The following is a 14,480-nucleotide window of genomic DNA, read 5'->3' as shown; positions in this document are numbered from 1 at the left end:
TCGCTGGACCAGACGACTGGCAAAAAGTGCCCTCTAGTGACCCTCTAGCATGACAATGCCACCATCCATACTGCTCGTCCTGTGCGCGATTTCCTGCAAGACCGGAATGTTTTACCATGGCCATCGAAGAGCCCGGATCTCAATCCCATTGAGCACGTCTGGGACCTGTTGGATCAGGGCTAGGGCCATTCCCCCCAGAAATGTCTGGGAACTTGCAGGTGCCTTGGTGGACGAGTGGGGTAACATCTCACAGCAAGAACTGGTAAGTCTGGTGCAGTCCATGAGGAGGAGATGCACTGCAGTACTTAATGCAGCTGGTGACCACACCAGACACTGACTGCTGCTTTTGATTTTGACCCCCCCCCCCTTTGTTCAGGGACACATTATTTCATTTCTGTTAGTCACATGTCTGTGGAATTTGTTCAGTTTATGTCTCAGTTGTTGAATCTTATGTTCATACAAGTATTTACACATGTTAAGTTTGCTGAAAATAAATGTAGTTGACAGTGAGAGGACATTTATTTTTTTGCTGAGTTTGTTAACATTGCCAAAGCAAGTGAAGTAGATAATATACAAAAGTGAAATAAACAATAAAAATGAACAGTAAACATTTCACTCACAGAAGTTCCAAAAGAATAAAGACATTACAAATGTTGTGTAATGCATATATACAGTAATGTAACGATGTGAAAATTGTTAAAGCACAAAAGGGAAAATAAATAAACATAAATATGGGTTGTATTTACAATGGTTTTTGTTCTTCACTGGTTCCCTACTTGCTTGTGGCAACAGGTCACAAATCTTGCTGCTATGTTGGCACGCTGTGGTATTTCACCCAGTAGATATGGGAGTTTATCAAAATCTGGTTTGTTTTCGAATTCTTTGTGGACCTGTGTAATCTGAGGAAAATATGTATCTCATTTGGCAGGAGATTAGGAAGTGCAGCTCAGTTTCCACCTCATTTTGTGGGCAGTGTGCACATAGACTGTCTTCTCTTGAGAGCCAGGTCTGCCTACCGCGGCCTTTCTCAATAGCAAGGCTATGCTCATGGAGTCCGTACATAGTCAAAGCTTTCCTTAAATTTGGGTCAGTCACAGTGGTCAGGTATTCTGCCACTGTGTACTCTGGTTAGGGCTAAATAGCATTCTAGTTTGCTCTGGTTTTTGTTAATTACTTGACACATTGAAAATAATTATCTTTTTGTTTTCTCATGATTTGGTTGGGTCTAATTGTGTTGCTGTCCTGGGGCTCTGTGGGGTGTGTTTGTGAACAGTGCCCCAGGACCAGCTTGCTTAGGGGACTCTTCTCCAGGTTCATCTCTCTGTATGTGATGGCTTTGTTATGGAACGTTTGGGAATCGCTTCCTTTTAGGTTGTACAATTTAACGTTTATTTTCTGGATTTTGATAATTAGCGGGTCTCTCTCTCTCGCTTGTCAGTTTGGGAACAAGGCTGTGGCTCATGTAGCCTGTGACCTGTTTCAGCTCCTCATCTCTCACTGGGAACACCTCCAGAGGCTAGAGCGCTCTCTCCCAAAGAAAATCATTGAGGTAGGATGACACGGCTCCCCCTCAGCTCACCTAACCATCTCCTTTTATCAGACATGCTATCTTCTTTAACTTGAGAAATATATAGAATCAACATGTCCCCTTATTTTTGTCCCATGCAGATCTTTGTGGCTACTATAGCATTTCTGTTGCCGAGCGCAGAGCACTCGGCAGTGGAGGCTGACAAAAAGGTACGGGGAAATTCTAAAGGACCCTTTTTTTCATAGGACAAGAACACTTGCTACCTCTATCTGGGCCCTATTTGTGTCTTTTCTCCAGCTCTCGCTCTCTTTTTCTCCCTCCAGCCCTACCTCTCTGTCCCTACCTCAATCGCACCCTCACCCCCCTCCCTAGCTGTTTTATTGATTATCTTTGCATACAGTAGGCTTCATTGTGTGTGGAGGGTTCTGGGCTAATGGATAAGGCCTCTCCTCTCTTTGTATGACTCAGCTAATGGTGTCTCTACTGCTGTGCCTGCTGGACTGGTGCATGGCCATGCCCCTGAGTATGCTGCTGGAGCCCATCACCATGCCCGTGCTGGAGGACTCCACATCCCACAAGGCCCCTCTGCTCGACTACATCTACAGGGTGGGTAACAGAGAGAGAATACAGTGTCAAAGTACTTTGTCTTACTTCCACCACAGACCTATTCAGATGTCCTATTCAACATTTAAAGTTTGTTCTATGACGCCTTGGAAATTCATTTTCCAATTTTTGTTTCCAGTTTCTACTGTTATGTGAGAATGCCCACCTAACCACCCCACCTGTTTGCTAATACACATGTAATACTCAAAAACATTCATTTATAACAGGTTTAGTTTTTTCTCGTCTTTTTATTTTGACCGATTGGGGGTTTGAAACCTTATTTAGAGATTTAAATGCTGAGGAAGAGCCTGAGCATCAGGCTAAATGAATGAGGTGTTATTCATTGGAGGTTTGACAGATGTAGTCAAACAAACACCATCCTTTATATGGATGTCACCCCTGATAAGAAATGGTCAAATTATTTAGATGTTTCTTTGTCCTCGTAATAAGCCTGGAACTACAAGCCTGTCTAGATTTTAATTGAATATTTCTTAAAATGACAGACTGCAGCTGCTATCTAGGAATTCAATGTTATTTGTTGATCTATTGTGCACATAACAGTAAAGTTTATGAAGCTATTCAATACTCAGTCTTTTCAGCTAGGCACTAATTTACATAGCAGTAAACCTCACAAAATGAATAAAGCAATTTGTCTTGTTTATGCATACTTTATTCTGCTTCACTTCTGGATTTGTATCAGATGTTTCCCTTAACAAATCAATGAGCAGATTACACTCAAGTGAGCCATTCACACAATGCCGAAGAAAGATGGGACATTTCTGCATCTCTGCTGAGGATTTGAACTTTTTGGTGTTTGTGTCTAACAGCACGAGGCTGGTCTGTGTAAAAGGCATGATTGCTCTGGACCTTATTGGTTCACTGGAGCTCCACTCCGGCTCCTCCATCTGCTCTCTGCCTCAGCAGCTGCACCCTCCCGTCGCTGTGCGTACGCGTGCGTGAGTGGTCTATTTGCTTGTGTGTATGTTTTTGTGCGTCTGTGAGTGAGTGTGCCTCTGTGCACATCTGCACGTATCCATGTTTGTTCGGGTGTGTGTTACCTTCCTGGAACTGTTGCTATGTGAGGTGCAGCCACTTAGTTGTCAAGCAAGCCAAAGATTTTTTTTCTCCTCCACAGAGGAACCACTTTGGGGCTTTGGTGTGGCAGCTGGTTGGTTCTGGCCTTTTCACCATAAACTCTAATCCCCCCCCCCCCCCCCCCCATGCCCAGAGGACTGTTAGGCATAATAATCCACATACTGTCTGCATTTCCCCACACAATACTGTTTCAGATGACAGAACCTGCGCCTCTCCTCTGAGCCTCAGCCAAGTGTGTATGTGTGTGTGTTGAATGGGATTAGCCATTCATTTACATGGACCAGCCTCCACAAAGGGTTTACCAAGTCCACCCACTCAGTGTAAGAGGCCCCACAGTTTGCTATTGTCTGATATGTCAGGCGTAGCTTCCAAGCACTTCTCTGCTTACAGCACACAGGTGTGTGTGTGTGTGTGTGTGTGTGTGTGTGTGTGTGTGTGTGTGTGTGTGTGTGTGTGTGTGTGTGTGTGTGTGTGTGTGTGTGTGTGTGTGTGTGTGTGTGTGTGTGTGTGTGTGTGTGTGTGTGTGTGTGTGTGGGGCAACATGAGCAGGGGGATAAAATCTTAATTAAATCAAACAGAGTAAACCTGTCCAATCAGTGTAATCAACTGACCCAGTGGGTCTTATCTAGTCCTGCCAACCCAACGGACTGATGCCGTACCATCTGTTATGCAGATCGATACACTCATCACAGGAGAAATGGATTAGTGGCAATAAAGAGCTTCTCTTCTCTTAGATGGCCATCTCACCATGACAAACAGACCGTATATTCCTCCTCCGTATGTTCCTGAACCATTCGAAGTGCAATAAGCAATGCCTCACTGATTATCTTCCATTCTTGCAACCTCTGCATTCGAGATTACTGTATAATTTTCCTCTTACTTAGTAACTTACTTCACCTGTGTTTCAGATACTGTAAGATCAGTGTTCAGCTATTCACTGGCTCCTGCTGTTGGTCAATGCCTCCACTGTTGCGTGCTTTAATCTCAGGCAGACTGGGTAGAGTGTCTGTTTGAGTGTGTGATGTACCTCATTTATGAGTCCCATGTGCTCGTTGATGCTGTGCAGCCAGCCACGCAAAGGAACAGTAGCAGTGACTGTATCCAAGGTTACCGCCACATTCAAAGATTACCACATTACCACTGTTTTTCTCTTGTAGTTGCTTTAACTCACTAGGTGTTGACTCCTATCTTCAATCCTGTTTGGTAGGTGCTTCACTGTTGTGTCTCTGGCTCCAACCTGCACACCCAGCAGAGTCACTACCTCCTGAGCCTGTCTGACCTCTCCACTGACTACGACCCCTTCCTCATGCTGGGCCAGGTCAAAAATTCTGAGCCCCCGCCTTCACACACTGCTGCAGACTTTGGCAACCTGCTCACCGTTGCCGAAGGTAAGGAGACCTGAGACCTGACAACTGTCACTGCCCTCACCACTGTCACCAACACAGCAGGAGACAGGATGGGCAGATGAGACGCCACCCAATTTAGTACCTGCTGTGTAGGAGATTGTTCTAGGGCTGACAGAGAAATTAAAGGAGGGCTGTGTACATTTGTGTGTTTGTGCGTTAGAGACGGTGTGTTTGTGTGTGTGTTTGTGTGTTAGAGACGGTGTGTTAGCGTGTTAGAGACGGTGTGTTTGAGCGTTAGAGACGGTGTGTTTGAGCGTTAGAGACGGTGTGTTTGAGCGTTAGAGATGGTGTGTTAGAGACGGTGTGTTAGTGCGTTAGAGACGCGTTAGAGACGGTGTGTTAGTGTGTTTGAGCGTTAGAGACGGTGTGTTTGAGCGTTAGAGACGGTGTGTTAGAGACGGTGTGTTAGTGCGTTAGAGACAGTGTGTTTGTGCGTTAGAGACGGTGTGTTAGTGCGTTAGAGACGGTGTGTTAGTGCGTTAGAGGCGGTGTGTTTGTGCGTTAGAGACGGTGTGTTTGTGCGTTAGAGACGGTGTGTTAGTGTGTTAGAGACGGTGTGTTTGAGCGTTAGAAACGGTGTGTTAGTGCGTTAGAGACGGTGTGTTAGTGCGTTAGAGACGGTGTGTTAGTGCGTTAGAGACGGTGTGTTAGTGCGTTAGAGACGGTGTGTTAGTGCGTTAGAGACGGTGTGTTTGCGTTAGAAACGGTGTGTTTGTGCGTTAGAAACGGTGCGTTTGAGCGTTAGAGACGGTGCGTTTGAGCGTTAGAGACGGTGCGTTTGTGCGTTAGAGACGGTGTGTTAGTGCGTTAGAGACGGTGTGTTTGTGCGTTAGAGACGGTGTGTTAGTGCGTTAGAGACGGTGTGTTAGTGCGTTAGAGTGCGTTAGAGGCGGTGTGTTTGTGCGTTAGAGGCGGTGTGTTTGTGCGTTAGAGACGGTGTGTTTGTGCGTTAGAGACGGTGTGTTTGAGCGTTAGAGACGGTGTGTTTGAGCGTTAGAAACGGTGTGTTAGTGCGTTAGAGACGGTGTGTTAGTGCGTTAGAGACGGTGTGTTAGTGCGTTAGAGACGGTGTGTTAGTGCGTTAGAGACGGTGTGTTAGTGCGTTAGAGACGGTGTGTTTGCGTTAGAAACGGTGTGTTTGTGCGTTAGAAACGGTGCGTTTGAGCGTTAGAGACGGTGTGTTAGTGTGTTAGAGACGGTGTGTTAGTGCGTTAGAGACGGTGTGTTAGTGCGTTAGAGACGGTGTGTTAGTGCGTTCGAGACGGTGCGTTTGTGCGTTAGAGACGGTGTGTTTGTGCGTTAGAGACGGTGCGTTTGTGCGTTAGAGACGGTGCGCTTGTGCGTTAGAGGCGGTGCGCTTGTGCGTTAGAGGCGGTGCGCTTGTGCGTTAGAGACGGTGCGTTTGAGCGTTAGAGGCGGTGCGTTTGAGCGTTAGAGGCGGTGCGTTTGAGCGTTAGAGGCGGTGCGTTTGAGCGTTGGAATGCTTTCGAGTACCCTGTCATCCAAGTATTATTTGCCCAGCTGCCCCTGCTTGTTTTACATATTACTCTTCCTCATCCAGACCACACTTGTCCTCTCCCAAACCACCTGGGAAATGGGCAGTAAGGGGATTTACAGGGAGATGTAAGTTTTTAATAGGTAGCCTTCCATTTGGAGGTAGCTACTCTATTAAATGTTAATGTTTTGACCTAATATTGACTAGACTAACACATGGAATGGAATGTTTAAAGAGGTAGCCATTAGTGCTCTGCCCCAGGGAGAGGACCCATTATCAAAGAGACATCTAAAAATGGTATTTGTTAGTGACCTTGTGGTGCCATTAGGTTATGTATTAGAGTATTTCTTTACAATGGCCGTTTCCTCCACTAATGTTTCAGAAGTCAGAAGTTTTTCTTTCAACCAAAAGAACATACCCATTGACGCAATGTTGGCTAAGCCCAGCTGAAATATCTAGCTTATGTCATTACTTTTCATACAGCGCTACAAAGTCTAGATAGAAACTACAGAAGAGCAGCCAAAGAGCACTATGCATTCCCCTTGAGATCATATTGATTAAGTCTCATCAAAGGACTTGTGTATCTCTAATGCAGCCTCTCTAAAGAGCTTTCTCCACTTTGATGAGGGATGATGGTATTGATAGCACTGTCACAATGCGGAGCGCATCTTCTTGTTTTTTCCCCCCATCGTAACTCTTTCATTTTGGAATAGTTCTGAGCATTTAAATCAATCTGATTCAGGGAGCAGCACTCTATTCACCGTGCTGTAAAGACCTGCTCCTCATTAGCACTTTGCCAGTCTTTTCTCTCCGCCCATTGTAGCAGACTCAATGGCCTTTTCAAAGTTGTCTCCCATGATTAGATGCTACCTACTTATTTATGGCAGAGGTGTGTTGGCCGTAACCGTTGTGAGAAATGAAAAACAACGCTATTAGTTATTATGAAGGAAAAGCTAGCTTTGTGTGAAAAGGCCAGAGAATTGAGAACTGCTTCATGAATTTACTATAGTTTATAAGGATCCCCTTTAGCTGTTGCACATTAGCTGTTGCACATTAGCTGTTGCACATTAGCTGTTGCACATTAGCTGTTGCACATTAGCTGTTGCACAGTACGAAAACAATTATGAAAATATACATGTAAAATGCACATGCAGCAGCTACTCTTCCTGGGGTCCACACAAAACATCAAAAACATGAGTGCATACAATACATGACAAAGTACATGTGCTGGGTCTTGACTTCCCTGTATAAAATACATGTAAATGGGGGGGTTATTTACACGGTTAACTAAATGATTTGTCTCTCAGGATGTCTTTGGACCATCTTATTCCTGTTCTCCTTTTGCCTCCAGAGAAAAAAAGACGGAATATGGAGCTCATCCCTCTGACGGCGCGGATGATCATGACACACCTTGTGAACCACCTGGGCCACCATCCCCTCAGTGGTGGCCCCGCCCTCCTGCACAGCCTGGTCAGTGAGAACCACGACAACCCCTTTGTGGAGTCATCAGAACTCTCGTCTGAGGTGTTCAAGAGCCCCAATCTGCAGCTGTTTGTGTTCAACGACAGCACCCTGGTGTCCTACCTCCAGGTACCCTCGGAGCCCTCTGGTCCAGGGGAACCCTATGACAACTCCTCCCAGGTACGAGTCATCGTCAGGGACATCTCTGGAAAGTACTCCTGGGACGGAGGGGTCCTCTACCGCACGCAGGAGGGAGTCAACGGCATGCATCAGAGGACCTCAGACCCCTCCAACCACTCCACCACCAAGCCTACCTCACCAGGCACCTCAGACCCTTTCAACCACTCCACCACCAAGCCCACCTCACCAGGCACCTCAGACCCTTCCAACCACTCCACCACCAAGCCCACCTCACCAGGCACCTCAGACCCCTACAACCACTCCACCACCAAGCCCACCTCACCAGGCACCTCAGACCCCTACAACCACTTCACCACCAAGCCCACCTCACCAGGCACCTCCGAGCGCTCCAACCCCCCTGGCTGGGACTCCCAGTCAGGCTGTGATGAGGAGGAGGTAGATGGCCTGGACCAGCTCCTAGAAGACCTGGGATACAGCAGCCCTGAGTGCCTGCCCCAGCCCCGGCTGAGGCTCAACCAGCCAGCCCCCTCTCCCTGTGGAATGAACCTGGAGCAGGAGGGGGCCATCATGGAGGCCATCCTCAGGCAGATGCAGCAGGAGGAGGAGCAGGTGAAGAGGTGGAACGCAGACGTGAGCGTCAAGGCCACCGGCCAGAGAGAACCCGCTCACCAGGAGCCCAAAGCTCTCTTCTACTTCTGCAGACTGCTACTCAACGACCTGGGTATGAACTCATGGGACCACAGGTACAGAGCAAAGCACAACACCACCACATCCACAGCTGTAGACTAGTTAGAAGAATACCTCACAGAGAGAGAGAAAGTGGGAGAGAAAAAGTACAAGGAACTCCTGGCAGGGTGTGTTGTGTTAATCTGCTCTCCACAGGGAAACTGTGCCCAACTGTAGATTAGTAATGGTCTCGGAGCTCAATTTAAACCTGTTTGCACCTGTTACTCGTCAGACCAAAAGTTAAACCTGAAGCTTTCTTATCCTACTTTCAATCTGCTTTTTACCATTCAAAAAATAGCATGCACTGGTACACTGGTACATATGAAGTGCCATCTAGATGCTTTTCAAGTTCAAATTTGTTTATTCCTTTTCAGGAAAAGCTTTCATCTCCTGAAGAAGAACTCAAAACTTTTGAGAGAACTGAAGAATTTGGATTCCAGGCAGTGGTATGTTCCTGTACACTGATTATTTAGGGCCTCTTCAGCACACACTGTATCCCTAGGTAACATTGGCATGTATGATTTGCTTCTTGTTCGGCATAAAAGGAACTTACTGAATCTCTAAGCAAGACCTTTTGAACAAACCATCCTAGATTTCACCTAGGTATTCTAGCTAAGCCTGAAATATCGCGGCGTTCCATGTCCGTCATTACTCTGAACCTACGCCTGCTAATGAAGATTCTCTTCCTCTAAATCAGTAAAGATCACACTCTCAAGGCGACACGTATTAAAACTGCTTCACTCTGCCCTCCCCTCCTCTCCTCCTAATCTACACCATCTCGGGCTGATCACAGCTAGGCAGTACTCACGCACAGCGATCAATAGGCACTTCACACTGCTAATGACTGGGGCTTATTAAAGAATGCCCCCAGGATTTTGCCAGACAAGGCAACCTGTGTCGAAGCATCCAAAATGCCCCCAATTTAACACAGCACCATGCTCCGCCATGACAACGGTGAAGCGCAGGGGTGGAACTCTGTGTCTGCTCTTGTTTTGTTTGTCACATGACGGGGGGGGAAGGCAGTAAACACATATACTATTGTACACTAACTCTTAAGAATCTTCATTAGTGGGCTTAGGTTAGCCTAGTGGTTAGAGCGTTGGGCCAGTAACTGAAAGGTTGCTTGATCAAATCCCTGAGCTGACAAGGTCAAAATCTGTCATTCTGCCCCTGAACAAGGGAGTTAACCCACTGTTCCCTGGTAGGTCGTCATGGTAAATAAGAATTTGTTCTTAACTGACTTGCCTAGTTAAATAAAGGTTACATTTTTTTTTTTTATTAACCGTATTTGCTACAATTACTTTTTGGAATTTGCACAGTATTGTTTGGAGATGTATGTTTGACAGCCTGGTCTCAGAGCAAAGCATATGATATTTTACTAAAATCAGTGGCACTCAGATTTAGTAAGATATGTTACGTTCGATAGGACAGTAGGTTACTTGAATGTCTAGCAACCCAAAGGTTATGTTTGAATCTCATCACAAACAACTTTAGCATTTTAGCTAATTAGCAACTTTGTAACTAGGAAAGGGAAAGGGGGATACCTAGTCAGTTAACTGCTTACTGCTTTTCCCTACTTTGCAACCTCTTAGCATGTTAGCTAACCTTTCCCTTAACTTTAACCTAAATCCTAACCCTGCAATTCATATTATATTGAATGACTGCTATTACATTTGTAGGCCAATGTAACCTAACGTAAAGTAATATTTCATACTAAATGAAGTGCCACAGATTTTAGCCAAATATAATTTGTTTTGCTTTTGAGACCAGGTTACGTTTGGTGGTGTGTAGTTCACATTTCAGAGCACGCCCATCTTAACTGGGATGAGTGTGGAGGTAGGCACTAAGAACAGTGTAGCTTCGCTAGGTCCATTGTTCTAACGACAGGTCTGTGTGTTTGTCTTAACAGCAGGGAGACACACAAGATCGCTGTGTTCTACATCGGGGAGGGTCAGGAGGACAAATGCTCCATCCTGTCCAACAGCGCAGGCAGTCAGACCTACGAGGATTTTGTGTCTGGCCTGGGATGGGAGGTACACACACACACACACACCTGCGGCAGGGTTTCCATTAGGAAATTGTGGCGCTGGACATTTGACTGGCAGCATTTTAATTTAACGGACATTTGAGAAATTTACCGGACCCATGTGCATTGGGTGCATAACTCTGATTAGTGCGTCCACCCATGGTGCTCATGATGACATAAATCATATTTAGATTATGGTCATTCATATTAACAGAACATGCAACAATGTGCAGGCCTTACTGAGTTATGATGGGCACTTTGAAGTTAAGAATAACTGTCCACATTTACTTTTCCTCGGCCAATAAGATGAGTAACAAACAGCAAAATCACTACCTATGTCAATCTACTATCACCCATAGTAGAAAAGTGTACCTATTCTATTGGTCAGCTTGTCGAGAAAGAAATGGCCTAATCCAAACAGACTCTGGGACAGTTTTGAGACGATAGATCCCAGATTCATACAACCAGTATGCCTAGGCTACATTTGATGCAACAGATCAGAAAGTTTAGCTTAAAATGTTGATAAACTTTTATTTCTTCAGATAATAAAAGGACAGCAATAATGCAATTAGTGGGAAAATACCATTGTCAATAGCACACTGCACATGCGAGTGGTTTCATGTAACAGATGAAAATAACCATTAGAAATATAGAAAGAGGGGAGATAATAGGAGGTAATATGCAACAACTAGCATGGGTTGCTAATACGACTACGATTGTGCCTTTGGCTCCTGGACAATGAAAGAAAGTTGATTAGAAAATAATTGCCTCCACGGATGTGGTCTGATTTTGGCTAGGCTAAGGTAAGACATGCCTCATAATATGTAGTAAAATGTATATGTTTTCCGAACACGTACTGCCTCCAGCTCATTGTAAAGTGGTGTGCGTCGAGCTGATTTTTTTCACCTTTATTTAACCAGGTAAGCAAGTTGAGAACAATTTCTAATTTACAATTGCTACCTGCTCAAGATAAAGCAAAGCAGATTCGACACATACAACAACACAGAGTTACACATGGAGTAAATCAAACATACAATCAATAATACAGTAGAAAAATAAGTCTATATACAATGTGAGCAAGTGAGGTGAGATAAGGGAGGTAAAGGCAAAAAAAGGCCATGGTGGTGAAGTAAATACAATATAGCAAGTAAAACACTGGAATGGTTGATTTGCAGTGGAAGTATGTGCAAAGTAGAGATAGAAATAATGGGGTGCAAAGGAGCAAAATAAATAAATACAGTAGGGAAAGAGGTAGTTGTTTGAGCTAAATTATAGATGGGCTATGCACAGGGGCAGTAATCTGTGAGCTGCTCTGATAGCTGGTGCTTAAAGCTAGTGAGGAAGATAAGTGTTTACAGTTTCAGAGGTTTTGTAGTTCGTTCCAGTCATTGGCAGCAGAGAACTGGAAGGATAGGCGGCCAAAGGAAGAATTCATTTTGGGGGTGACCAGAGAGAAATACCTGCTGGAGCACGTGTTACAGGTGGGTGCTGCTATGGTGACCAGCGAGCTGAGATAAGGCAGGGCTTTACCTAGCAGGGTCTTGTAGATGACCTGGAGCCAGTGGGTTTGGCGATGAGTATGAAGTGGGGGCCAGCCAACGAGAGCGTACAGGTCACAGTGGTGGGTAGTATATGGGGCTTTGGTGACAAAACGGATGGCACTGTGATAGACTGCATCCAATTTATTGAGTAGGGTATTGGAGACTATTTTGTAAATTACATCGCCGAAGTCGAGGATTGGTAGGATGGTCAGTTTTACAAGGGTATGTTTGGCAGCATGAGTGAAGGATGCTTTGTTGCGAAATAGGAAGCCAATTCTAGATTTATCTTTGGATTGGAGATGTTTGATGTGAGTCTGGAAGAAGTGTTTACAGTCTAACCAGACACCTAGGTATTTGTAGTTGTCCACATATTCTAAGTCAGAGCCGTCCAGAGTAGTGTTGTTGGACAGGCGGGCAGGTGCATGCAGCGATCGGTTGAAGAGCATTTATTTAGTTTTACTTGTATTTAAGAGCAATTGGAGGCCACGGAAGGAGAGTTGTATGGCATTGAAGCTCGCCTGGAGGGTTGTTAACACAGTGTCCAAAGAAGGGCAAGAAGTATACAGAATGGTGTCGTCTGTGTAGAGTTGGATCAGAGACTCACCAGCAGCAAGAGCGACATCATTGATGTATACAAAGAAGAGAGTCAGTCGAAGAATTTAACCATGTGGCACCCCCATACAGACTGCCAGAGGTCCGGACAACAGACCCTCCAATTTGACACACTGAACTCTATCAGAGAAGTAGTTGGTGAACCAGGCAATGCAATCATTTAAGAAACCAATGCTGTCGAGTCTGCCGATGAGGATGTGGTGACGTAAAAGTCGAAAGCCTTGGCCAGATCAATGAATATGGCTGCACAGTATTGTTTCTTATCGATGGCAGTTATGATATCGTTTAGGACCTTGATCGTGGCTGAGGTGCACCCATGACCAGCTCTGAAACCCGATTGCATACCAGCGAAGGTATGGTGGGATATGGAAATGGTTGGTAATCTGTTTGTTGACTTGGCTTTCGAAGGGTAGGATAGATTTAGGTCTGTAGCAGTTTGGGTCAAGAGTGTCCCCCCCTTTGAAGAGGGTGATGGCCGCAGATGCTTTCCAATCTTTAGGAATCTCAGATAACACTAAAGCGAGGTTGAACAGGCTAGTAATAGAGGTGGCAACAATTTCGGCAGATAATTTTAGAAAGAAAGTGTCCAGATTGTCTAGCCCAGCTGATTTGTAGGGGTCCAGATTTTGCAGCTCTTTCAGAACATCAGCTGACTGGATTTGAGAGAAGGAGAATTGGGGAAGGCTTGGGCAAGTTGCTTTGGGGGGTGCCGTGCTGTTGACCGGGGTAGGGGTAGCCAGGTGGAAAGCATGGCCAGCCATAGAAAATGCTTGTTGAAATTCTCAATTATAGTGGTTTTGTTGGTGGTGACAGTGTTTCCTATCTTCAGTGCAGTGGGCAGCTGGGAGGAGGTGTTCTTATTCTCCATGGACTTTACAGTGTCCCAGAACTTTTTTGAGTTTGTGTTGCAGGAAGCAAATTTCTGCTTGAAAAAGCTAGCCTTGGCTTTTCTAACTGCCTGTGTATATTGGTTTCTAGCTTCCCTGAAAAGTTGCATATCACGGGGGCTGTTCGATGCAAATGCAGAACGCCATAGGATGTTTTTGTGTTGGTGAAGGGCAGTCAGGTCTGGAGAGAACCAAGGGCTATATCTGTTCCTGGTTCAAAATTTCTTGAATGGGGCATGCTTATTTAAGGCATTTTTTTTAAAATAACAAGGCGTGCTCTACTGACGGGACGAGATCAATATCCTTCCAGGATACCCCGGCCAGGTCGATTAGAAAGGCCTGCTTGCTGAAGTGTTTCAGTGAGCGTTTGACAGTGACGAGTGGAGGTCGTTTGACCGCTGACCCATTACGGATGCAGGCAATGAGGCAGTGATCGCTGAGATCTTGGTTGAAAACAGCAGATGTGTATTTAGAGGGCAAGTTGGTTATGATGATATTTATGAGGGTGCCCGTGTTTACGGCTTTGGGGTAACCTGGTAGGTTCATTGATAATTTGTGTGAGATTGAGGGTGGCTGGGTTGTTAAGCATGTTCCCGTTTAGGTCGCCTAGCAGCACGAGCTCTAAAGATAGATGGGGGGCAATCAGTTCACATATGGTGTCCAGAGCACAGCTGGGGGCAGAGGGTGGTCTATAGCAGGCTGCAACGGTGAGAGACTTGTTTTTAGAGAGGTGTATTTTTAAAAGTTCAAATTGTTTGAGTACAACCCTGGATAGTAGAACAGAACACTGCAGGCTATCTTTGCAGTAGATTGCAACACCGCCCCCTTTGGCAGTTCTATCTTGTCTGAAAATGTTGTAGTTAGGGATGAAAATTTCAGAATTTTTGGTGGTTTTCCTAAGCCAGGATTCAGACACGGCTAGAACCTCCGGGTTGGCAGAGTGTGCTATAGCAGTGAAT

At 45.4% G+C, this 14,480-nt stretch overlaps 1 protein-coding gene across 9 annotated transcripts in view; it reads left to right on the top strand.

The window, feature by feature from the left end:
* Positions 1 to 14,480, top strand: part of LOC139375315 (ral GTPase-activating protein subunit alpha-2-like) — a 186,726-nt gene that overhangs the window by 101,958 nt on the left and 70,288 nt on the right. For all 9 annotated transcript variants that reach the window (XM_071116970.1, XM_071116976.1, XM_071116969.1 and 6 more), the window contains 7 exons: positions 1,439 to 1,549; positions 1,669 to 1,737; positions 1,997 to 2,134; positions 4,434 to 4,614; positions 7,479 to 8,472; positions 8,830 to 8,901; positions 10,365 to 10,488. In XM_071116970.1, coding sequence (XP_070973071.1) covers positions 1,439 to 1,549; positions 1,669 to 1,737; positions 1,997 to 2,134; positions 4,434 to 4,614; positions 7,479 to 8,472; positions 8,830 to 8,901; positions 10,365 to 10,488 — 1,689 coding nt within the window. The remainder of the gene's footprint in view (positions 1 to 1,438; positions 1,550 to 1,668; positions 1,738 to 1,996; positions 2,135 to 4,433; positions 4,615 to 7,478; positions 8,473 to 8,829; positions 8,902 to 10,364; positions 10,489 to 14,480) is intronic.

The sequence above is a fragment of the Oncorhynchus clarkii genome, chromosome 19, assembly GCF_045791955.1.
Source record: "Oncorhynchus clarkii lewisi isolate Uvic-CL-2024 chromosome 19, UVic_Ocla_1.0, whole genome shotgun sequence".
NCBI classification, from domain to species: domain Eukaryota; kingdom Metazoa; phylum Chordata; class Actinopteri; order Salmoniformes; family Salmonidae; genus Oncorhynchus; species Oncorhynchus clarkii.
Note: the sequence above shows the minus strand (reverse complement) of the source record. Positions and strands in the feature narration are given on the sequence as shown.